This window comes from Hyperolius riggenbachi, chromosome 2 (genome assembly GCF_040937935.1).
Source record: "Hyperolius riggenbachi isolate aHypRig1 chromosome 2, aHypRig1.pri, whole genome shotgun sequence".
NCBI classification, from domain to species: domain Eukaryota; kingdom Metazoa; phylum Chordata; class Amphibia; order Anura; family Hyperoliidae; genus Hyperolius; species Hyperolius riggenbachi.
In genome coordinates this window covers 289,976,481-290,000,187 of record NC_090647.1, presented here as the reverse complement: position 1 = coordinate 290,000,187, position 23,707 = coordinate 289,976,481, and the positions used below count along the sequence as shown (strand labels likewise).

At 41.9% G+C, this 23,707-nt stretch overlaps 1 protein-coding gene across 5 annotated transcripts in view; it reads left to right on the top strand.

Moving 5' to 3' along the window:
• The window catches only part of CSMD2 (CUB and Sushi multiple domains 2), a 1,291,405-nt gene that overhangs the window by 1,063,655 nt on the left and 204,043 nt on the right, over nucleotides 1-23,707 (top strand). For all 5 annotated transcript variants that reach the window (XM_068268938.1, XM_068268934.1, XM_068268936.1 and 2 more), the window contains 3 exons: nucleotides 9,072-9,259; nucleotides 16,870-17,064; nucleotides 19,625-19,741. In XM_068268938.1, the coding sequence (XP_068125039.1) occupies nucleotides 9,072-9,259; nucleotides 16,870-17,064; nucleotides 19,625-19,741 (500 nt within the window). The remainder of the gene's footprint in view (nucleotides 1-9,071; nucleotides 9,260-16,869; nucleotides 17,065-19,624; nucleotides 19,742-23,707) is intronic.

Genomic DNA, 23,707 nt, shown 5'->3' with positions numbered 1-23,707 from the left:
TGACAGGTGATCAGTGGGTTATTACAGGGAAGGACAGATGTAAATAATGCCCTGGCGAATTAATAAGGGGGGGTCTGAGGGCAATCTGAGCGTGTAGGCGGGTGATTGGGTGCCCGCAAGGGGCAGATTAGGGTCTGATCTGATGGGTAACAGTGACAGGTGGTGATAGGGGGTGATTGATGGGTGATTGATGGGTAATTAGTGGGTGTTTAGAGGAGAGAATAGATGTAAACACTGCGCTTGGGTGGTGATCTGATGTCGGATCTGCGGGCGATCTATTGGTGTGGGTGGGTGATCAGATTGCCCGCAAGGGGCAGGTTAGGGGCTGATTGATGGGTGGCAGTGACAGGGGGTGATTGATGGGTGATTGATGGGTGATTGATGGGTGATTGACAGGTGATTGACAGGTGATCAGGGGGGATAGATGCATACAGTACATGGGGAGGTCTGGGGGGGGGGTCTGGGGAGAATCTGAGGGGTGGGGGGGTGATCAGGAGGGAGCAGGGGGCAGGGGGGGGATAAAAAAAATAGCGTTGACAGATAGTGACAGGGAGTGATTGATGGGTGATTAGGGGGGTGATTGGGTGCAAACAGGGGTCTGGGGGGTGGGCAGGGGGGGGTCTGATGGGTGCTGTGGGCGATCTGGGGCAGGGGGTGGGGGGAATCAGTGTGCTTGGTGCAGACTAGGGTGGCTGCAGACTGCCCTGGTGGTCCCTCGGACACTGGGACCACCAGGGCAGGAGGCAGCCTGTATAATACACTTTGTAAACATTACAAAGTGTATTATACACTTTGTATGCGGCGATCGTCGGGTTAACATCCCACCGGCGCTTCCGTATGGCCGGCGGGATGTTGCGGCGGGTGAGCGGCGCCAGGCGGAGGCGGAGGATCGCGTCACTGATGACGCGATCGCTCCGCCCATGCCCCTACAAGGACCGCCGCCATTTGTCAATACGGCGGTCCTTGCGGGGTCCACTTCCCGGCCGCCATTTGTCAATACGGCAGTCGGGAAGTGGTTAATCGATGCTAATCACAATGAAATGATCTATATCTTGTTTTTTTCTCCACCATTTAAGCTTTTTGGGGTTGATATTTGTTTTCAGTAATTACTTTATTTTCTATGCATTTTAAAATGAAAAAATATACTATTTCTCCAATTTCCTCCCCTATAGTTTTAATATAAACACTGCTACTGTACATAAAACCCACACATGTTATCTGCCTATTTGTCCTGGTTATCACAAGATTGTAATTATGTCCCTATTACAAAGTATGGTGACAATATATTATATGGAAATAAAAAGTGTATTTTTTCCTATGGTGTTTTTTTCCCACTAATCTCACATGCACGTACACTCGCGGGAGTGGTCGGGGGCGTGCACAGCAACAGCAACACTGCTTAACTTATAAAAGTGTCCAGGAGCCGTTAAGGGGCTCTAGCAGGATGTTTTTATAAGTCTGCTTGTCTTTAAGTGGTTAAAGGACAACTAAAGTGAGAGGGATATAGAGTCTGCCATATGTATTTCCTTTCAAATAATACCAGTTGCCTGGCAGTCCTGCTAATCTTTCATGCATCAATAGTTTCTCACCCACTTGAAACAAGTATGCAGCTAATGTTGACATGTTTTTGTCAGAAACATTAGATCTGCATGCTTTTTCAAGGTCTCTGCCTAAGCGTATTGGAGGCAGAGGACAGCCAGACAATTTGCATTATTTAAAAGTAAATAAATATGGCAACCTCCATATCCCTCTCACTTTATTCACCCTTTAACCTCCTTAGCGTTAACCCCGTGTGTGACACGGGGTAAGCCGCCGGAGGGTGCCGCTCAGGCCCTGCTGGGCCGATTTACGTGATTTTTTTTTTTTGCTGGACGCAGCTAGCACTTTGCTAGCTGCGCCAGCACACCGATCGCCGCCGCCCCGCGCCCGATCGCCGCTATCCGTTGCGGCGCGCGGCCCCCCCCCAGACCCCGTGCGCTGCCTGGCCAATCAGTGCCAGGCAGCGCCGAGGGGTGGATCGGGATTCCAAATAACGTCCCGACGTCGCTGACGTCGGTGACATCATCCCGCCCCGTCGCCATGGCGACGGGGGAAGCCCTCCAGGAAATCCCGTTCTTTGAACGGGATTTCCTGATCGGAGATCGCCGAAGGCGATCGAAGTGGGCGGGGGGATGCCGCTGAGCAGCGGCTATGATGTAGCGAGCCCTGGGCTCGCTACATGATTTAAAAAACATGATTTAAAAAAAAAAAAAAACTGCTGCGCTGCCCCCTGGTGGAATTTTTCATACCGCCAGGGGGGTTAAACTACAAAGCCTTATTGAGGGCAAAATGCAAAACTGGGTTTTGAATGAGACAGCAGTCACAGCTGCCTTTGGAAAGGTACTTCATGGGAGAATAATGACTGCTTGGGGATAAAAAAAAAAAAAAACGTTTACAGAGTGTTGAGCACACAAAAACAATTGTAGGTCCTGCTATATACAAAGATTGTACATGAATGGGTAGTAACAAACTGGAGAGATCTCACCCAATGGTAGATTAGTTTACATGTGCTCTGACTTTAACCATTTGGGGACCGTAGGCTTACACCCCCCTAGTGACCAGGGTATTTTTTGCTATTTAGGCCACTGCAGCTTTAAGGCCTCGCTGCAGGGCCATACAACTCAGCACATGATTGATCCCCCCTTTTCTGCCCACCAACAGAGCTTTCTGTTGGTGGGCTCTGATTGCTCCCCCAATGTTTGCTTATTTGTAAATATTTATTTCCTTTTTTAAAAATAAATTTTACTATTTTTTTAAACCCTGCCCTCTCTCCCCCCACCAGCCAATCAGCATGATTGGCTTCAACCTCTGACAGCGGATTGATTCCCTGCCTCCAGAATGGCTGTCCCCAGTACAGCACTGCCGTAGATTGTAGTGCTGTACACTGTAAATAGATGGCGGTTTCACCGTCTAACAGTCTCCTAGCGATGATCAGGGCTGGGAGACTGATGATGGAGCGTAGCTCCATCATTCAAGCGGAGATGCACGCACCGATCTCCTGCAAAACCCCGCCCCAGGACTTGAAGCCAATTGGTGTTAGGTGGTCCTGGGGCTGCCACTGCGATTACGCCCATCGGCGTGACTCGGTCTTAGGGGGGTTAAGATGTTTTTCAAGGACTCTAGGTGAGGTTGGGGTGGGACACACAGCGGTAAGTCTGCAGGCTGAGGCAACCAACTAGTTTTGCCAGTCCTCCTGCATCATTCAAGGTCACTAGTGTCTGTAACCAAGTGCTATTTCACAGGGGGATTTGTCACTGGAGATCTTTCACAGAATGGATTGATATTAAGAATCAGCTACAGGGCACTGTCATAGAGGGTGCCTAACACTGACCCGTCACCAATGGGTTTGTGACTGCAGCCTGTGTAGGATCATGAACAGGCACTTTATTAAATGTGAAAGGTCTTAGGATCCTTGGATCTTTGCTTTACATTAATTTTTAATAGTGCACTGTATTTTTACCATTGCAGCTACAGCAACTACACAACAATTAGGTGTTTAAGTGGGTTTACTAAACTGGGCATGACACCATCTATTACAGCACAGTATAGCACTGGTTCATGCATGATCCCTAGTGTTTGCAGCAAGTAGATGGTTTGGTACAGCTGCTGAAAAATTAGGGAAAAAATGGCTACTGCCCTTTACAGTTAATTACGCATGTTGCGAAGCAGTTAAAGTAGACCTTAAGAGGAGAGAGAAAGTTGAGTGTTACTCACCTGGGGCTTCATCCAGCCCCCCATAGTATCTGAGGTTGTTTGGTGTCCTCTCAGTGTCAGGGAACTTGTGTTATCATTCTGTTATACATCAGACTAGTTCCAGGGTGTAGAGACCACGGACCTCACACCCAAGACTAGGGAACTTGTGTTATTATTCTGTTATACTTCAGACTAGTTCCAGGGTGTAGAGACCACGGACCTCACACTCAAGACTAGGGAACTTGTGTTATCATTCTATTATACATCAAACTAGTTCCAGGGTGTAGAGACCACGGACCTCACACCCAAGACTAGGCATTGTTTGATATTTGTTATGACCTGTTGCTTTCCTGACTATCCCTCTGCTTTCTGATTCGGTACCACGCATATCTGATTTCACGTTGCCTAACCCTGCCTGTCTTGGATACCGAATCAGCCTTCTGTCTTTATACTTTATCTGTCCGTGTGTTGCCGACCTGGCTTGCCCGACCTCGAGAGCTATCTCTCTCCACTTAAGAGATAGCCTCCTAGATCAGTCAGTGACATCCACCTTCAGGTGTCACTCACTCTCTGGTCCTTCCTACCTTCAGCCTGACTCCACCCCTTGGAGAGTCTCAGGCTGCTGGAAGGTTTCTGTACTCTCGATAGCAGTGTCTTCTGTACTGCTTATGGTCACCTGTTCATAAGGTGGGTTGCTCAAAGTCATATTGTTACACCAAACACTCACCATATATATCTAGAGGTGTCCAGAGGTTAGCACTATATCTGTATTATTGGTGATTCTGCAGATCATCCATAATCAGGTATAGATCTGTATTCTTGGTGATACTGCAGATCACCAATAATCAGATTCTCTCTGCGTGCTGACACCGATCGTTACAGTCTAATGGCGGACATTGGAAAGGATTAGAAGGACACAATGGGAGCTCAGATACTTTGGGGAGCTGGACAAAGCCCCACTTAACCATTCTTTAAAGGAGCTCTGTTGCAAAAATCTTAAAATTTAAAATATGTATAAACACACACAAATAAAAAGTATGTTTCTTCCAGAGGAAAAATGAGCCACATATTACTTTTCTCCTATGTTGCTGTCACTTACAGCAAGTAGTAGAAATATAATATTACTGAAAGGATTTGGGCTAGTTGTATATCCTATACAATAAAATGCAAGTGTCCCTGCGTCATCAACTGAATGGTTTTTTGTGCTGAGCATGTGCACAGCCAGGGCAGTTAGAACACAGGGCCGGAGCTGACAGTTTGCTGTGTGTGGTTCACAGAGGTTCTCATTGCATTGTGGGAAATAACAGCTTTTTCCAACTGCCAAGCAAGCAGCTCCCTGTGTGCATATACTTCAGACAATGATGGCGAACGAGCAAGCGGGATGCATATGTGCGCACATTGCGGGTGGGGCGCACATTGCAGGGGGGCTTAGCGGGTGTGACCTAGCGCCCGTTTTTTAAAGGGCGGGCCTTTTTGCTAGTTCTTTATAAAGACACTCCCTGAAAAGGATTTATACAATGATGCTGGCCAGCCTGCTCACTGTACACTTTTTTGGCAGTCGGACGGAGCAACTGCCATTCACTAAGTGCTTTTCAAAATAAAGAATACTTTGAGAACACCTAATGAGGAGATGGGCTTGTCCCAAACCTGTCAGTTCTGTTAGATTTCTACTACCTACTGTAAGTGACAGCAACATAGGAGAAAAGTAATTTATGGTTTAATTTACTCTGGCAGAAACAGACTTCTTATATGTATATGTTTACATGTAATTAAAATGTTATGATTTTCGTGACAGCGGTCCTTTAAGTGCAAATAATACAATTGGAACTTATTGTCAGTTTTTGAAATGTTATCTGCCTGCAAATTGAAAGGGAAAGATCATTTTTAAAAATATTAAATTACAAAAAGACTTATGAAGCAATTATCTATATGTATCACAAAGTTATAATAGAAGTAGAAAACCTCTTTAGTTATTTGGCAGTTTTAATAAATCATGATCGGTTGCAGTCTGAAGATCTGTTTGTTGTCACATATTTAACAGACATGTCATATTTCTTTTGAGTTAATATCATTTTTGGACAGACTCTTCTAAAGTTACATTGATAGGTTTCCTGCATATGCTCTTTACATGCAGTTAGCCTTAGAGAAAAAATCTAATATAACAGAGGGGAACTTTTTCCTGAATATTGGTACTCCATACAGCAAACCACAGAATGGCCAAACATTCTTTCACAAGGGAAGAAAATATTCATCTTTTTTTGCCCGGATGAAAGTAGAAAGCTTACTTGGGAATTCAGTGGAAAATAAAACATCTTTCCTGTGTTATGTAGAATTTTAAGAACTCTGAAAGTATTTTTCCAATAATAATGCACCTCTATCTTTCAGCTAGCAATGATCTCTAATTAGAGCATCTTCTGTGATGCCTTGTATCTGCCTAGCACACAAGCATTGGAATAAGCTTTAATGTATCTTGCTAATGTCTTCCATGCCATTAAGTGTTGGACAGGACTTGTTAATGAAGTCATTTGCTTTTATAAGGTGGAGAAAAGATCGCCAGTGATAATAAGGTCTCCTGGGAACAGACACATATATCTGGGCTTCTATTAGATTTTTAACTTGTAACGGCAAGGGAGCCGTGTGATGTGTTGCATGACAAATGAAGAAATGTTGGGTCACTCCAGCTATAGGGAGGTCATCTACTGTTTCATCAGCTTTGAGAGGGTCTTTCTAATTACATTTACAGAGCCCTTCTGAATTACCCATGTGTTCTCTAAACCCCCTAGAGATTTCTTCTATCGCACTGTACTTTCCTGTGCAATTTGTCACAGGATCATAAAAGCAGCAAATCGGCTAATCTAGAAAAGACGAGCTAAACAAGCAGCTATAGTAATAACTAAAATTATGCCACACATTCAATCTGGAAAAGGTGGCAGTAGGTCTCTGCAAAAAGTGAAATCTGCTACAGAAATTTGAGAGAAGTGTAGAAGGATTTATGTAAGCCAGGTGCTATAAAATGTCATTTATTGAGACTCTGGAAACATTTGATGATTATGGTCTAGCTAGATCTGGGCTGCCATCAGGGAATCACAGGTGGGACTGCAGTATGGGGCCCAAATAAGTCTGGGGACAGTGAACAATGATGCCACGCACATGGGCCCCAGCTGCAAGTCTGTCCCAGAATATACAGTATGTCAGTGAGTGTGGCTGTGTTCACCTTGGCATGCTTTTGCTTTGCCATTCTCATTTCAGTGAAGCATGCTAGTATGTTCAGACCCTTACAAATGAAAGTATAGACATGAATGAGATAGAATCTGCTTCAATCGAACATTACACTGTTTCTAAATGTGCTTGCTTCTTCTGGTTCAATATAAATCTACAGGGAATATAAAAATTATAAAATGTAATATTCTAATCACAGCTAATGCTATGAAGGGCACATATGAAGAACATTATATATATATATATATATATATATATATATATATATATCACAATTATAAGATGCCAGATTGCTAGAATGCCCAAGTGTCAAGTGGATTTGGTTTAAAACAATTCCTATCTATATTGCAAAGGGGGTTATCATTTATTAACTAATATCCAATGTACCGGGTATTTGAGATGGCTGAGCCCTGTGTAAGGTTCATATCCTTTTCAAGTGTGGGGGAAGGATTCCACCAATAAGCTGCCTCATCTGTGGAAGATTATGTTCCCAGCATATAAACAAAATGACACATAACATATGAGGGTCTGGAAAAAAATGATGTTATACCTGAAATCATCACCTAGAATATTGCATTTTTATATATTTTTTTTAATTTTTCACATTACCTATAGTTTTATATTGAACCTGAAGGAGCAGGCGACCTCTACCAAACATGGTTTACAATAATTCCTTATTTTCTGCCACAGACACTCTCTCTTATTGAGGAAGTAAGTAGACACACTTCGTCTGTTTTCATACCTCTGAGCAGTTCTCTATATATACAGAAATACTCTAAAGTTTGTTTAGCAATAACTGTATACACTGTCGTAAACTGGGCTACAAGGAAAGTGCCGTAATGGTAACAATCAATTGGCTTTACACTACTTAATATAGTCACACACATCAATTTTTCAGTTCTGGGAAATTTAACTATTGATGGAAACTGTTAGCAAAATATGCTCCAATCTGGTCTGATTTGTAGTTTCAATTTTTTTGTCAAATTCGATTGAAATTACAATCAATCGCACCGGATGGAGAAACGTAATCAGTGTCGGGACAGAAACAATGGTAGATCAATGACCCATAGTGCTGCACTGTATCAAGCAGTGCAGCACTGCGGTTTGATCCATTTTCAATAGACTTCCTCCTGAAATCTAGAAGAAATCAATGTGCTGTGTGCAGAAAAGGATTAAGATAAAAGGGGCCATTAGGCAAATTAGCTGTTTTTCTACCCACCATCGATGATTTGGTGGGGGTTAGCTTCCACCAAGTCCCTAGACTCTCTCCAGGCTCTAGGCAAGTGCCTAGGTTTGCCTTGTGCATGATCTGGCACTTGCTGAGTGTGGTAGAAATTGATCCTTCTCTGATCAGATTCCAATAATAGAGGGATTGATGAGTTAGCATTTCATGTGGCAATGTGTTAGTGTGTGACAAGCTTTACTCATATTCGCATCCCCCTCTAGCCTCCCTGCCCTCCCATTGTACACTCAGGGGATACTGCTCTCCTGTTGTGACTGTAAAGCCTCATAGGCAAAGTAATCCTCACTTGAGACAATTGATTGAAGATAACTTGGTTGAGAACAGCGTGTACAGCACCATGATGTGCTCTTTAGAAATGTACCAAGATGGATCACTAAACTATAAATGAGGAATAAGCTGCATTGTCTTCTTGTCTTCTCTTGTTCCAACTGTCACCATTCATTTGTTTGCTGCCCCTCCAACCTCATCCCCTCTTCAAAGAACAGCACACATCTGAGCAGCAGCATGTACAGTGCTCAATCTCTAAACAAGGCTCATTAAAAAAAAGTTTAAGGGCAATGTAATTTAAGTGTGTGTATGAAGCCTAAGGTCAGTCAGTGATATTCATATAAGTACATCATTTACACAGCATATATGTAGAGGGAGTAGTGTATGCTTTTAATTAAATGGGATGGAAATTCAACAATTAACATGCTCAGTGTTCATGTTTTTTTTTCCTCGGTGGTAATCATTTTCTTTTAGAAAGATTAATTTTATTACATACCACTGCTAGTGAAGTTTAAATTATAATATCCCCGGGTTTAAAAATAAGAGAGAAATAAATGAATGCAGCTTATGACGATCCTTCTTTTAAAATGGTCTTCTGTCTATCTTTCAGGTTCAACATAGAACCAGGTTATGATTTTCTGCACATCTATGATGGTCCAGACTCTTTGAGCCCACTAATAGGAAGCTTCTATGGCTCACATCTCCCGGACCGGATAGAAAGCAGTAGCAACAGCCTGTTTATTGCCTTTCGAAGTGATGCTTCTGTCAGCAGTGGAGGCTTTGTCATCGACTACACAGGTACTTTCATTTCACAGCAGATTTGATGCACTGCATTGTTATTGGTGGTAAAAACTATAGACTTTCCTGGGTATATGTTTATTAATAAGAGCTTGTTTATTATGCTTATCACTTCTAAGCAATCTCTTCCTTTGTGTGGGTATGCAAAGGCTAAGAGTAGGAAGGGGCTCAGTGCGCACATGTAAGCACAAGCAATGGTCAAGTGGTCTTCAAAACCACTAAGTCTTACAAATAGCAGCTGATTTTCCTTTACTAAAACTGTATGCACAAGATAGGAGTCAAGATATTTCTCGATTAGGACAACACCGACTCGAATAAATTACATCCTGACTCAGAGGAGAACACAACAATGCTTTGACATAATGCTTCAAGTATTGCCGGAGCAAACCCCACAGTAACTACGGCAAAAAGAATGGAGCACATTCGAAGATGGCTGGGGTTTGAGATATGCTGGAAATACAACAATCTATGTATTACATTAATCACTGCAGGCTACCACCAGAGGCCACTCTGCCACCTGCATGGTTTGTTATTTACGGATTTTCTAAAAAAACAAAAAACAAAAACAGATCTCTAATAGGAATTCCAGAGATGTGCAACACTACTTCAGATACATCATACAACCATCTGCTTACCAACTAGCCATTAATAAATAACAAAAAAAAAAGGCAGAATATAGGATTGGCAAATAAAACCTATTTATAGCTGCTCCATTTAACCAACAGCTGTGTTAATTAATCTGTGATTTGCTAGCCCAATTTCCACCCCTAAGCGAAGCTCACCAGAATGTTAGGAGAATCTTTTACTTTATTTTTTACCGTATGCAAATTTGATAAAATAGTGTAACGGGCGAATTATTTGTGAAATGTGTGCAGGCAAAACCTCTCTTACATCTAATAATGCTATTAATTACTCTTGAGATTAGGTTAGTTTATTGTTTCATAACATTAGTGAAGTTATAACTTTGCCTGTAGATCACAGAACAGAAAGGTTAATGATATCTTCAATATTTCACCTAATAACTTTTATCATCTTTAAAAAGCCTGTGATGAATGTTTCATTTTTGTTGTAAAATGTGTATTCTGCTCTGTGGTTTCACATATTAGTTTAATTGAAAGTAGAGTAATTCAGCCCAGAAAAGGACACACCTAATTGACCGATATGCCAAACCCGCGCAGCATAAAAATTAGCATTTTTATCCTTGAAATCAGCTCTTTTTGACAGATAGTGCAGTAATGTTTCCCATTTATGGGCCAGTTACAGTATAATAGCCAACTGGGCAGTTTAGAATATAGTTTCTTGTCCTCTGTATGGAATACAATTTCTTTTCAGAGACTTACAATGATCTCATCAGCAATAATGTTATATTGTCTATCTGCAGTGAGAAAATATTGCATGGCACGGGCGTGATAAGTGTTGAACTGGGCTGGCAGCGGCAGGGAGCTGGGAAAATCAACCCTAGCTAAACAGACGTAATGCTCCCTAATTGTTCATGATGAGAAGCTGCTGTAGTTTTTTTATTATGAAGGATAAGCGATGGTCACTGTTTCTCAGTCACAGCAAATGTACTGTATATACTCGAGTATAAGTCTAGAAATGTAGGTCTGATTCACTTCATAAAAGTATAGGGGCTGACTTATACACGAGTCACAGGCAACATTGAGCACACTGAGTAATGTGTGTGCTAAAAGTGACATTCCCATTTGCAGCAATTCATCCGGTGGTAAGTGATACTTTGAGGAAAGGAAATGCAGAGAAAACACAGGTGTGAAAATCCTGGCCACACCATTTAACAAGGCAAGGGGTGGGGGAAATACTGGGCTGCAGGAAGGGGGGTGAATAATTGCAGCACGTGGATGCCTGGAGAAGGTATTGGCTACACTTAAGGGACAGGAAGGGTCCAGCTGCCCCAAGTGCAGCCATTAACTTTGTAGGTTAGACTTATACTTGAGCCAATAAAACATTCCAGCTAAAGAGGGTTGAATATTGGAGTTGACTTATACACAAGGTCGACTTGTATTTGAGTATATACGGTAGTCTTACGCCAAGTATTATTGGAAAGTAGGGTAACAGTATTTGTCATATTTTATATAACTTTTGGTCATGGCAGACTGTCATGCATTTAATAGAGGTGCAATGAAAAATGGTCGTCGAGTGAAGCTGATATAAGTCTAAATGATAAATGCCGTTGTGAATTGGGCACCAAATGAAAAAGGAAAAATATTTTCAATGGTAATAACGAGAGTAAAACTTTGGTAAATGTTACCGTTATTTAACTACTACTAAACCTAACCCTACTCTCACACAGAACCCTCCCCCCTCCGATGCCTAACCTTAAAACCCCCCTTCCTGATGCCACAAACCTAAAATTCCCCTTCCTGATGCCTAACCCTAAGACCGTTCCCTCTTGATGCCTAACCCTAAAACCCCCTTTCTGGTGCCTAACCATAAAACACCCCTTTCTAACCTTATAATTTTCGAAATGATGCATTTCAAAAACAAAAAAATATTTCAAACACTATAACGTTCTAATTTTCTAAACAATAAAAAATAAAAAAAACTATTATGTTCTAAAGTTCTCAAAATTATAAAAAATTTAAAAACCATGACATTCTAATTTTCAAAACAGTATTTAACAGGTGTCCAAAATTATTTTTGGCACCCAAATGGGGGGGCCCAAATCCTCCATTATCCATGGGCACCCAAATTTCCTGCTTCTGTCTTGCGTAGGTTTATGGCCAGACCTCTTGCAGCTACTTACTGAAATGCCAGCTAAGCGTCCAAGTGCAGATATTGATGATCAACACTGTGTATAGCAGTAGCATATTTTCCCAGAGAACTTTTGTCCATCATATCTCTGATTGTTCAGTAGTGGAGCTTACATGATCATGGCTAAATTTTGGGGAAAACAAGTTAATCTACCAATATGTTTAGAGTAATGTGAAGTAACTAGAACATGTGCAAGTCATGCAAACTTCAGGAGAAAAACATAAAAATTCCATTAAAGAATGTGTCCAGTCTAATATTCAAACCTGGGACTCTAATGCTATGAGGCAAGAGTGCTAATCAGTTAGTCAATGTTGATGCTTCGAAATGTTTTTTAGTAAAAAGAGCACAAGCTGTAAATACTATTTATCCAGATTACGTACAGTATTTGCCTACTTACCCAGTAATACCGTGTAAAAAAAACTATCCGAACATACAACTCTAGTTCTCAGTGTTCTCAGTTCCACTTCAGTGCTCAGTGTTTGCAGAGGTTATGTGTTATCAGCACTTCAATAGAGGAATTATAATGAGTGTATTTGCCAATGGCCTATGGCCACTGTGCACCAGGGGTTGTGGATGTGTGCCTGGCTTTTATGGACATAAAGAGATGATTTGCATGCTCAGCAGTGATGAATCGTGGAAGATCTTTCTTGCTCACTCTAAGCTGAATTATTGCAAACACCTTCTGTTTAAATAAGGCAAATGTATATTTAGTATTCTTTACTATCTATAAACCAATGTAACAGCTTTATTGAGCAGGACCTTATTAGAAGTTATGTAAGCAAACTTAAATATAACTACGGTAGATGCTCACCTCTAAAATCTAGTATGAATGCAGTAGGTAAACTTTGTCTCCTCTCAGTACGCTTAAACGATCATGCCACATACATAGAAATACAGTATGTGTGAGTTTTTACATGAATGGAAATGGGTAAGGAATCCCTGTACATACTTAACTGGGGAGGTGATTGCTTACCTGTTGCCTCCAATTTAATGAGCTCTGTTTAACTTCTAAAAATCACAGGTTTGTAGACAACATTAAGGGGTTTGTAGACAGAACTCCCAAATGCAATATCAATGCCTATATTCAGTTTGCTCCTGGGATCAGAGGGCCCTCTTGGCTCTTTTAGCATACAATTAAAAGTCTTGAAATTATATTCCTAGGCACCTGTGCTTAAAGGAACCCAGAGCAGCTACCTGGGGCTACCTCCAGCCCCATGCACACGAATCGCTCTCACGACGACATCCTCAGCCTTCTCCAGCCGTCTCTCCAGTACCGGGTCCTGTAAATTCTGGCAGTCACAGCCAATCTGCACAAGAGAAGTGCGCTCTCTATGTATTTCTCCAGCAACCGCCGGAGAGATACTTAGAGAGTGCACTTATCTTGCGCAGACTGGCCGCGACTGGCAGAACTTACAGGTCTTGGTACCGGAGCTGGAGAGGACTGAGGACAGCAGTGTGGGAGCGATCCGTGTGCATGGGGCTGGAGGATGCCCTTGGTATGTATAAAACTTTTATCTCTGAGTGGCTCTGGTACACTTCAAAGTGTATCTGAAGTGTCATATAGCATAATGATATAATAGTAGCAGTAGGGTATTGTACCGTGTTAGCCATCAGTAAAAGCAAGAAGTTTTAAATCAGGATGATACCATTTATTGGCTAACTAAAAAATGAATAAAAATAGTAAAGCTTTCGGCCTTGCAGCCTTCCTTGGGCTTACATCCTGTTAGTTTGCAGGCTGGTGGTACAGACAGCTATATACATGCAACATCAAAAGGGAAAACGGATTTTTTTTCAAGCAAAAATACATGTCATTAAGATGCCTTAAGTAAAACAGAACATCTAAATGGGGTGAGAGGTTGTTAGCTGAGATAAGGATCCTTGTTTACTCCATGCTCACAGACCTGGGATTTGGATTGACACAGAGGTATCGTAAATTCTGAGTGAACTATTCAAAGCACCTATAGAGCAGAGCATTACCGCTGCAGCACCAACAAAGAGCTCATGCGGCCACTGAAGGAGTGTTGACCCCTCAAGTTTAGGGCCCCTGGTGCAATTGCATCCTCTGCATCCCCTTTTGCTATGCCACTGATGAAATGTATGTTTGGCTGAGAAAAAATTCCTGAAAGAAAGGAATGAGATATTCGTTTTATGTTCACTTTGGTTCACTTTAAACAGAAATGTCAGTTTACAAATGACAAATCTGGCACAATTTCTTTGCATTTGTAAAGAAAAAAATTTACCCAGGATAAGAGTAGATTTAAGAATTTGCACCGCAGGGGTATTCCATGGAGGTTGCGCATTGAAAGCTCTGTCACATCTCAGTGAACCACTTTTAAGCCTGTGCAGATTCATTGCTTTATGGCGATCTCCACACTAGCCTCTGGAAGACCCGGGCTCAGGAATAAGGCCCTCCTCAGTATGCAGTCATTATTAAAGGATGCTAATGATGCTTAATGATTTGGGAAGTTTAGTGATAGCAATCTATAGTGAATGCAGAGCCATGAATATTGAATCTCTCTGCATTGCAGTCTCTCTCGGCAGTTTCCCCCCATGTCACCAGAAAGTCACATAGCGGGTCAGAGCAGTGACTTCTGTCAGTTTAAAATGCACGTCATTACACATTCCCAAAGGAGAACTTCTTGAGACATGTTGAATGTTTAAATACTGATCAGATTAGCAGGCAAGGTGGCGAGGAAAGAGATCATTCCATTCCGTTTTATGCTCAGAACATCCCCATACGTTTTCAATTTTTAAGCAGAATATAATCTACATTCCGCGCACACTCACCATTACCTTTTTATACTGTATAAGTAATCTTAAATTTATTTGAAATGGCGCTCGAGGCTGCCATGCAAGTAGCAAGAGGGTTATAGAAAAAGAACATTTTAGATGTTTGACTGATAATTTGTTCATTGAAGGGGAGCAAACAATCTTTCTCGGAGCTGTCTGGACTATACTGTCAGCTGAAAAGTTAATAGGGAGAACAGGAAAATGACGTTCATTTGCACTTATGTAAGCAGCAATGTCTGAGATTAGCAGATGTATTATCAGATGGGATGGCAAAAAGTGTGTATAGAGTGAATGAGAAATGTCAGCAAGAGCTCCTGCCTCTTCTCACTGAACCCAAACTATGAGATTGTCTTTGTTGTACCTGATCAGTCAAAGGTTTTTTTGTTGTTGTCCTCAATACCCTCTCACCCTAGGAGCTTGCGGAAGTTGGCATTCCCATATATTTTGCCTATTTCTTAGTAATTTGAGGCTGTATGCTGGGCTGCTTCCTGAGTGAGCGTAGTGCTTCCCTAAGCAGTGAGCCAACTGTGCTTCTTTTCTCCTTCTTTCCAAATAAAACATGAAGTAGTCTAAAGCAAAGTATCCAGGCCAGTGTCAGACAGCTGTAACTCAGTCATCTCAGCCACAGCTCATAGATCTTCCAGCAGAGTAATCTCACTCCTATAGCAAAGCTATATAAACCTAATAATAGCTAAGAACAAGACGCTGGAGTATTATCAAGTGACTTTCAAAGAGCCATGATTGAATTGCCTGTAATCGATGTGCAACAAAATTGGGTAAGGGTCCCATTACTTTATCCATGCCTTTTTAATTAGTGTTAGTGTTTGTAATATTCTGCCCAATAAGACCACTAAATTTGTGAGGTTTTAAGTTAACTACCTAAAGACTGCCCCATGCGGCATGGCCATGGCGGAAGCCCCAGGACCACCTAACGCCAATTGGCGTCAGGCCCTGGGGCCGTCTACTGCAGGAGATCACGCGCAGGCTGCTCGCACATTTCCTGCTTGAGCGGCGGAGCTTCGCCCCGCCTTCAGCCTCCGAGCGGCGGGGACTGTTAGACTGCGTAACCGCCGTCTTTTCAGTTAGAATAACGCTGTGATCTGTCACTGTCCCCCTGGGACACAAGAAAGCTGTCCCCCTGGGACACAAGAGAGCGATCGGCTTTCATAGGCTGAGCTGATAGCCATGATTGGCTGGCTGAGGGGTGGGGAGAGGGTTTAAAAAAATAAAAAAATAAAATAAACAAAGAAATAGTAAAAAATATTTTAAAAGTATGAACTTAAATATTTATTAAAAAAAAAACACTGGAAGAGGGGGGGGGGGGTGACTAGTGTGCTGTGTTGTGCAGCCCTGCAGCTTGGCCTTAAAGCTGCAGTGGCCAATTTAACAAAAAAATAGCCTGGTCTTTAGGGGGGTTTAGCACTGTGGTCCTGAAGTGGTTAAAGAATGAACAATGATGGGTGCCAATTATTATTGTCAGTTTTTATTCTTTATTTTGCATATTTCCCCAGAAAATGGAATTAGACTTTGTTAGGGATATTAGTCTGTTAGCTCCTGTGAGCTACAGTAAGGCATCTTTAACACAGGAGGCTAAAGGTGGTAAATTTACCACCTGCTTGCTGCTCCTGTACACTGGAAGGGTGCTTGCTAGCACTCAGCATGGATGGTGGAAGGATGGCCCCCTATGGAGTCACATCTGAGCACAGCTGTGCTCACACGCAACAGGACATAATGCTTTTTTTTACAGCTGGGTAACACCACTGTGTGTCAAACAATGACATGCATGCCATAAGGATACATAAAACTGAAGCTGAAAGGTGCTCTTGGCTAGGAGACTAAACTGACATGTGCACAATTCAGCCTTCTGTGTAAAAGAGGCCTACTGTAAGTGATGTCAATTCTCTAATGCCATCTGCAAAGCATTGCAGAGAAATGTGTCAGCATTATGTAAATGTGTAAATAATATATAAATGTAGTTAGAAGGGCATTGACCTAATGATATACATATGTTATAGTGGCTGTCTGGTGAGTATTTGTGTTTTATCTTTCAGAAAATCCCAGAGAATCCTGCTTTGATCCAGGAGCAATAAAAAATGGGAGCCGTGTTGGGAGTGACCTGAAGCTAGGCTCCACTGTAACGTACTACTGTGACAGTGGCTATGAAGTGCATGGGGCCTCTACACTGACTTGTGTAATGGGAGGAGATGGAAAACCAGCCTGGAACTACCCTGCACCTACATGTATAGGTAAATGAATACTTCTAACCATATTTACTGGAAACTTTGTTAAACCATATATTAACCACTTGATGACCCAGCCTTTACCCCCCCTTAAGGACCAGCGTTGTATTTGCTGATCTGTGCTGGGTGGGCTCTACAGCCCCCAGCACAGATCAAACACCAGGCAGAGCGACCAGATCGCCCCCCCTTTTTTCCCCACTAGGGGGATGATGTGCTGGGGGGGTCTGATCGCTCCTACCTGCGTGTGGCTGGCGGGGGGGGGCACCTCAAAGCCCCCTCCACCACAGGATTCCCCCTCTCCCTCTCCTCCCTCCCTTCCCCGGAGATCCGAGGCTGCACAGGACGGATCTGTCCTGTGCAGCCTCTAACAGGCTCCTGCCTGTCATGTGACAGCGATCCCCGGCCGCTGATTGGCCGGGGATCGCTGATCCAGTACAACGCTGCTACTGTTAACAGCATTGTACAAATGTAAACAAAGCGGATTATTTCCGCTTGTGTTTACATTTAGCCTGCGAGCCGCGATCGGCGGCCCGCAGGCTATTCACGGAGCCCCCCGCCATGAATTGACAGGAAGCAGCCGCTCACGCGAGCGGCTGCTTCCTGATTAATTAGCCTGCAGCCGGCGACGCAGATCTGCATCGCTGGTCCTGCAGCTGCCACTTTGCCGACGCGCGGTATGAGTGCGCGGTCGGCAAGTGGTTAAAGAGGAACCTCAGTGTAAATTCCACACTTCATCGATAGTCTTCTAATAAAAGTTATAACAACCTGCCAGGTGTTTTCCTTCCAAATCCTTCCCGGAGCCCTGTGTCTGCTGGCTTTCATGGTGTAGTCCAACCTCCTTGCAGAAAAGGGCTGTGGCCTGTGGCACTTTCTCTATCTAGAGTAGAGAAAGTGCAGAGGACCTTTTCTGCAAGTGGATGGGGCTACACACTGGAAGTCGGAAGACTCAGGGCTCCGAGGGGGATTTGGAAGAAATTTACCCAAGCCTGGAGTTGCTGATTAATTAAGCAGCAGCTGTCAGCTAGCTGATTGGCAGTTCCTGACTTTGATCGACTTAATTTTTTTCCCTTCCTGGGTTATTTTAAGTTTCATGTAGGAGGATTTCTTACTCATCACACTACTTGGCAGCGCTGAGAGAATACAGTTGCAAAAATACTTCAAATGGACTTGTATACGGCTTAGAACCATGTTTATAGTACCTTTTTGTCAAAAGTAGACTGATTCTGAGGGATTTTTCCTTGAACTGTCCGGAGTATGGGGAATTGGTGAAGGAGGGGCGATTTTGTCCGTAAATGCACTATGTATGGGGTAGAAGGAGGGTTGTATCATCCCTTAAAGGGCATACATTTAATAATCTCACCTGTTGGAATGAGTGCAGGAAATAGCCAATAGTACATTTCAACAATATTAGCGAATAATTTACTAGGCCTCGTTTACTTTATACACATTGCCGTGCATATTTCAGCAACATATATAGAGACCGACCAGCAAAAACATCAGAAGTGCATAGAATGCACAGTCTGATGTTCAAACTAGGGGCTTGGTTCATTAAACCGTGATAACTCATATCACGGTCATTTTTGCGTGCATTTTCGTGTCTGCGCGCCATTACAAATTATCGTGTTTCATGTGAAAACAATATCGATAATTCCCGATTGCATGCAAACACAAAAATGCGCGCAAAAACAGCCAACAGCCGTGATATGAGTTATCACGGTTTAGTGAATCAAGCCCTACATGCGCTGTGTAGAAGTGTGATGCATGATCGCACTGTTGCACGCATTTTGGGGCAAAACACAGTGCTGACCCATTCACTGTAGTGAATGAGATCAGCAGCGCAATGCATGAAACCAGAGATGGCATTGAGATTGTGCACGTTGCATTCTGATCGCATGGCCATCTGTGTTTGTCAGTGTGAATGAGGCCTACCTAAATATACTCTCACACTGAACCCTCCCTCTACTGATGCTGAACCCTAAGACCCCCCGGTGGAGCCTACCCTTAACCACCCCTGGTGGGTGCTAATCTTAACACAGCCTCCTCCAGTGGTGCCTAATTTATGCTCCACGCCCTCTATTTTACCAGGCACCCTTTTTAACAGTAAGTTTCTCACGTCCTTTTCAACTGTTCCCCCACAAAGGTGCTCAAACCCAAAATGCAGGTCTCTGCTTAACATGACATTGGGAATTTTCATTAAAATGCTCTACCATCTCTAAAATGTATTTATCAAATATATATATATATATATATATATATATATACTATTTTGTTTATTCTCTCTTTTTCATAATAACATTGAAGCGATAAAATCTCCCTCACGGGAATAATACAATAAAGTTGTCAACTCCATCATTTTTGCCTTTGATTTTCAGGCAATTCAATAAACAAATTGGATTGGAAATAGAATTGATCATTTTTATTGCCTCATATAAGGCGCCATAAGGCAGAGTGGCAATTGCAACCATGATTTTTAGTGTCAAACATATCCTTTAAAAGGACAGATTACTCAAAACTTAATATCATGAGTTCATAATCTTTGTGGTGTTTTTTTTATTTTACCTTCTAGCTCCTTGTGGAGGACAGTATGTCAGCCAAGAAGGAGTGATTCTTTCACCTAATTACCCCAGTAACTACACATCTGGACAAAGCTGTTCCTATTTCATTATTGTTCCAAAGGACTATGGTAAGAGATCATAAAAGGTTCTGTTTATTTTTAAATATAAACTCAAATGTTAAACACTGAGCAGTGCATGTGACATAAATTGGAGATCTAATCTACAAAGGATAGTGAACATGAAATTGTACCCTGTAAATGTATTAATTAAACCTGCTGCGGCCTAACATGTCTCTCACAATGCTACCATAATTTGTTATTATCTGAAGAAAGATGAGAAAGTTTCAGCTGAACACCTTTTTGTGTGTTTATAGAGCAGATTTTCTCAACATCATTTTGGTATTTACCCCATTTTGATAGCCTTTCCTACCAGATACCCCCTGTTATCGGTCAGATTATATAAAATAGCCCTGATGGCAAATATATTTATCAGCAGTAGACCCTAATTGTGTATATAAAGTATTTCAGAGCATTCCCTATTTCTATTTCCTAAATTTTTTATTTTACTTAGTTAACAGTATCAAGCCCAAGTATGTCCTGATCCTGAACCCACCAGCACTACTTCCTAGGGCATGTTCACCAAATGTGGAGAACCAAGGCGCTAGAAGATGTTTTATCACTACAAATGACTTTTTTCAATTCATGTGAAAGAAGTTGTGTGTAGTAGTGACAGCACAGCTTACAAAGTACCAAAAAGAACCCGGTTGAAACTACCGGTACATTATTTTTCGGTGTATGCACCATGAGATGGGCATATTAGGACCATGCATGTTAGTTATCAAAATAATGCATAGTGCTGCACATTAAATAATTAGAGTGTTTGTGGTTTCAAAGATAACATCCAATGTACTATGTAAAAAGAGTTTGAAACAGATTGTATTACATAAATCAGATTGCTTAGGCATCAGCATGCGGTAACAGAGCATCACCAGATTATTATGTACAGTATATGGCTAGGTGTAATGTAGATGTGTGTTTGTGTATGAGTTTGCATATGTCCATGTGTTGCGTGTGACAGTAACATCATTCTTATCCAGGAAAATTATTAGGAGACCCTAGACATCCAGTGAATACATGGCTGAGAATCAAAATAATTGTCAAGCCACTGATGCCTGGTTAGATTTGGGCATCGTAGGCAAGCCAGAGATAGGCTGATTCAAGCTAACAGCAATGCCACAGTCACCCATAACTGTGTTGAGTACGTTGCATTACACTATAAATGTTGCATTATACTTTTTTGTTTCATTAGAACTATTCTCTGTGTCGTTGAGTTCAGGTTGTGTAACTGATCTATGGTTTCTCAAGTGGTGATAGAATTAACTGAGAAATGAATCAAAGTTACTATTGATCTGCAGACACCTTTTTAAGCGTTTGTTCAATAGACACCACATAGTGTAGCGTTTCAGCGCTGCGTCCTGTTTGCCTTTAAAGAATACTTTCCAACACATTCATGATGAAACAAATGAAATGCAAATAGGTTTCAGAGAATGATACTGATCATTTTAAGCTGGAGTGCAATTCTCTCTGCCTAATTTTTGGAGAGCAAATTACTGCTTCACGCCTTGATCATTTTTATGACCTTTTATTCTCTTTCTATTTCTTCCTATTTTCGGTGAAGAGCTGAAGAGCTTCTCTTAATTCTTATCATAAGAGATTCATTAGTTTTTCCCTAATTTTAAAAACCGGTGATAATTCTGAATTGCTGAAAAGATTTATAGGTTGGTAGGATAATGCATCAGACAGTAACGGAAGCTTTCCTTTCTTCTGCTCTGGTCTTATGTAAAATAAGCACATTACAGCGGCATAGTTTATAAGACATGAAATAATGTAGCAGCAGTAGGCATTGAGTTGGCTTCTATTACTACAGGGGATAATTAAAGCTAAGTGTCCTATAGATATACAGCACGGGCTCCAGGGATCCAAGGAAGTGTGGAAACATGTAGAAGTATAGAACCTGAAGAATGTATTTGCTTTATTCTTATATAAGATAGTTGTGGTTATTATTGTTATCAGCTTATAAGCAGGTGTGAGAAAGATTGCAAGATTTGGAGTGGTTAGACATAATGCATGTATAGACAAGACACAGAACATTTATATCATGTTTTTCTCCTGGTGGACTCAAAGTGCCGGAGCTGCAGCCACTAGGGCACGCTCTTTAGGCAGTAGGAAGTGTTAAGAAGTCTTGCCCAAGATCTCCTGACTGAATAGGTGCTGGCTTACTTAACGGAAACAGCTGAGATTTGAAACCTGATCTCCTGTGTCAGAGGCAGAGCCCTTAACCAGTACACCATCCAGACAGCCAACCATTATATATGCATGGTACAATAACAATTATTATTATTAAGTATTTATATTGCGCCAACATCTTCCACAGCGCTGTACAGAGTATATTGACTTGTCACTTAACTGTCTCTCAGAGGGGCTCACAATCTAATTCCTACCATCTAGGGCCAATTTGTAGGGGGAAACCAATGAACTTATCTGTATGTTTTTTGGGATATGGGGGAAACCAAAATGGCTGGAGGAAACCCACACAGACACAGGGAGAACATACAAACTTTGTGCAGATAGTGCCCTGGCTGGGATTTGAACTGGGGACCCAGCGCTGCAAGGCAAGGGCACTAACCACTATGCAACTGTGCTGCCCATAACAATGTGTCGAATCATGCATGAATTAGCCCAAAAATGTCTTCTAAGGCCTGATTTGCACTTTTTTTTTTCAGTGGGCTTCTGTCCTCTTCTGTCCACTTTTTATCAGCACATTAATGTTCCAGATTGAAACATGTTGCTGAAAAGCAGACAGAAGCGCACTAGTGGGAATGAGGCCTTAGGCACAAAAGGGGTCTACTTGAAAATAGATTATTTCTGGGTGGCGTCTTCTTTCGTCTCCTCCAACCACCGTGGGGTTGAGGGGATGGGGCAGTGAACATGACATGGACTGCCAGAATTGGAGACTGCAAGCATGCTGCTCTGCCTCTGCACATCCTTATCCTAGTACCTGCCAGCCTCTAGTGCACAGACAGCTCAGCACAGGCAAGTGGGAGAAAAAAAAACATTTCTAGGTTTCCGGGCACTGTACTGGTGAAAATAGTTAAAAAAAAAAGGCCTTTCACTCAATCAGATTGATTTTTACATCCGAGTCTCTGGAGAGGCTAGTTTTTTTTAAAATAAACAGTCAAAAAAATCATCAATCTGCTTTGAAGAGTAGTAGTCTTAGAAAGTTCTGCACATAAATAATGTAATGCAGTAAATAATGTTGTGAAAACCTTCTTTGAAGATTACACAAAGTTAGCGTGGGCCTGATTTACTAAGGTTCTTCAAGTGTGGAGAACACTGTTGAATAATGGAAAACTTAAGTGACTCAGCAAGCCTGGCCTGATTTTTTTATGTCTGCTGTTAAGTGGCCAAAATCTACAATACTTTCAAAAGCAAACCAGAGTGAGAATATCTAAAAGGTTAATGAAATAACCATTGGACTGTTAGAGTTGTATGGACGCACCTGCAGAGAGCAATAATTGTAATAAATCCAGAATGTCCTGGGCTTTATACATAAAATGCTCACTTTACGTACGTATATTATATGGCATTGCAGTTACATGACCTCAATTTCATAAACCTCACTGTGCTCTGCTATGTTCCAGAGTTACATACTTAATAAAAACTAGTTTAATAACTCCAGGCCAGGTTTGCTGAACCATTAATTGAGGAGCACCAGGCAAAATGTTTAAATATCATTCAAATCCTTGTAATGAACCTTGATTGATTACCTCACAAGTGACATCCTAATATGCGCATAACAGTTTGCTCGCGTAAACTTCAGCGCTGCGCACATAAAGTTTTGCACGCAGCGCTTCGCATGCAAAATCAGCCGCTTTGCGTGCTAAGTAGCGTGATGCTACTTAGCACGCAAAATCAGGCCAGGCTTTTCACTGGTGTGCTAACATGCTTTTGTGAATCAAGCCCAATGGGTGTGTAGCCCCAATGAATTTGAGCTATCATTGTCAATACAAGGAATTCACAACTAAACCCAGTACT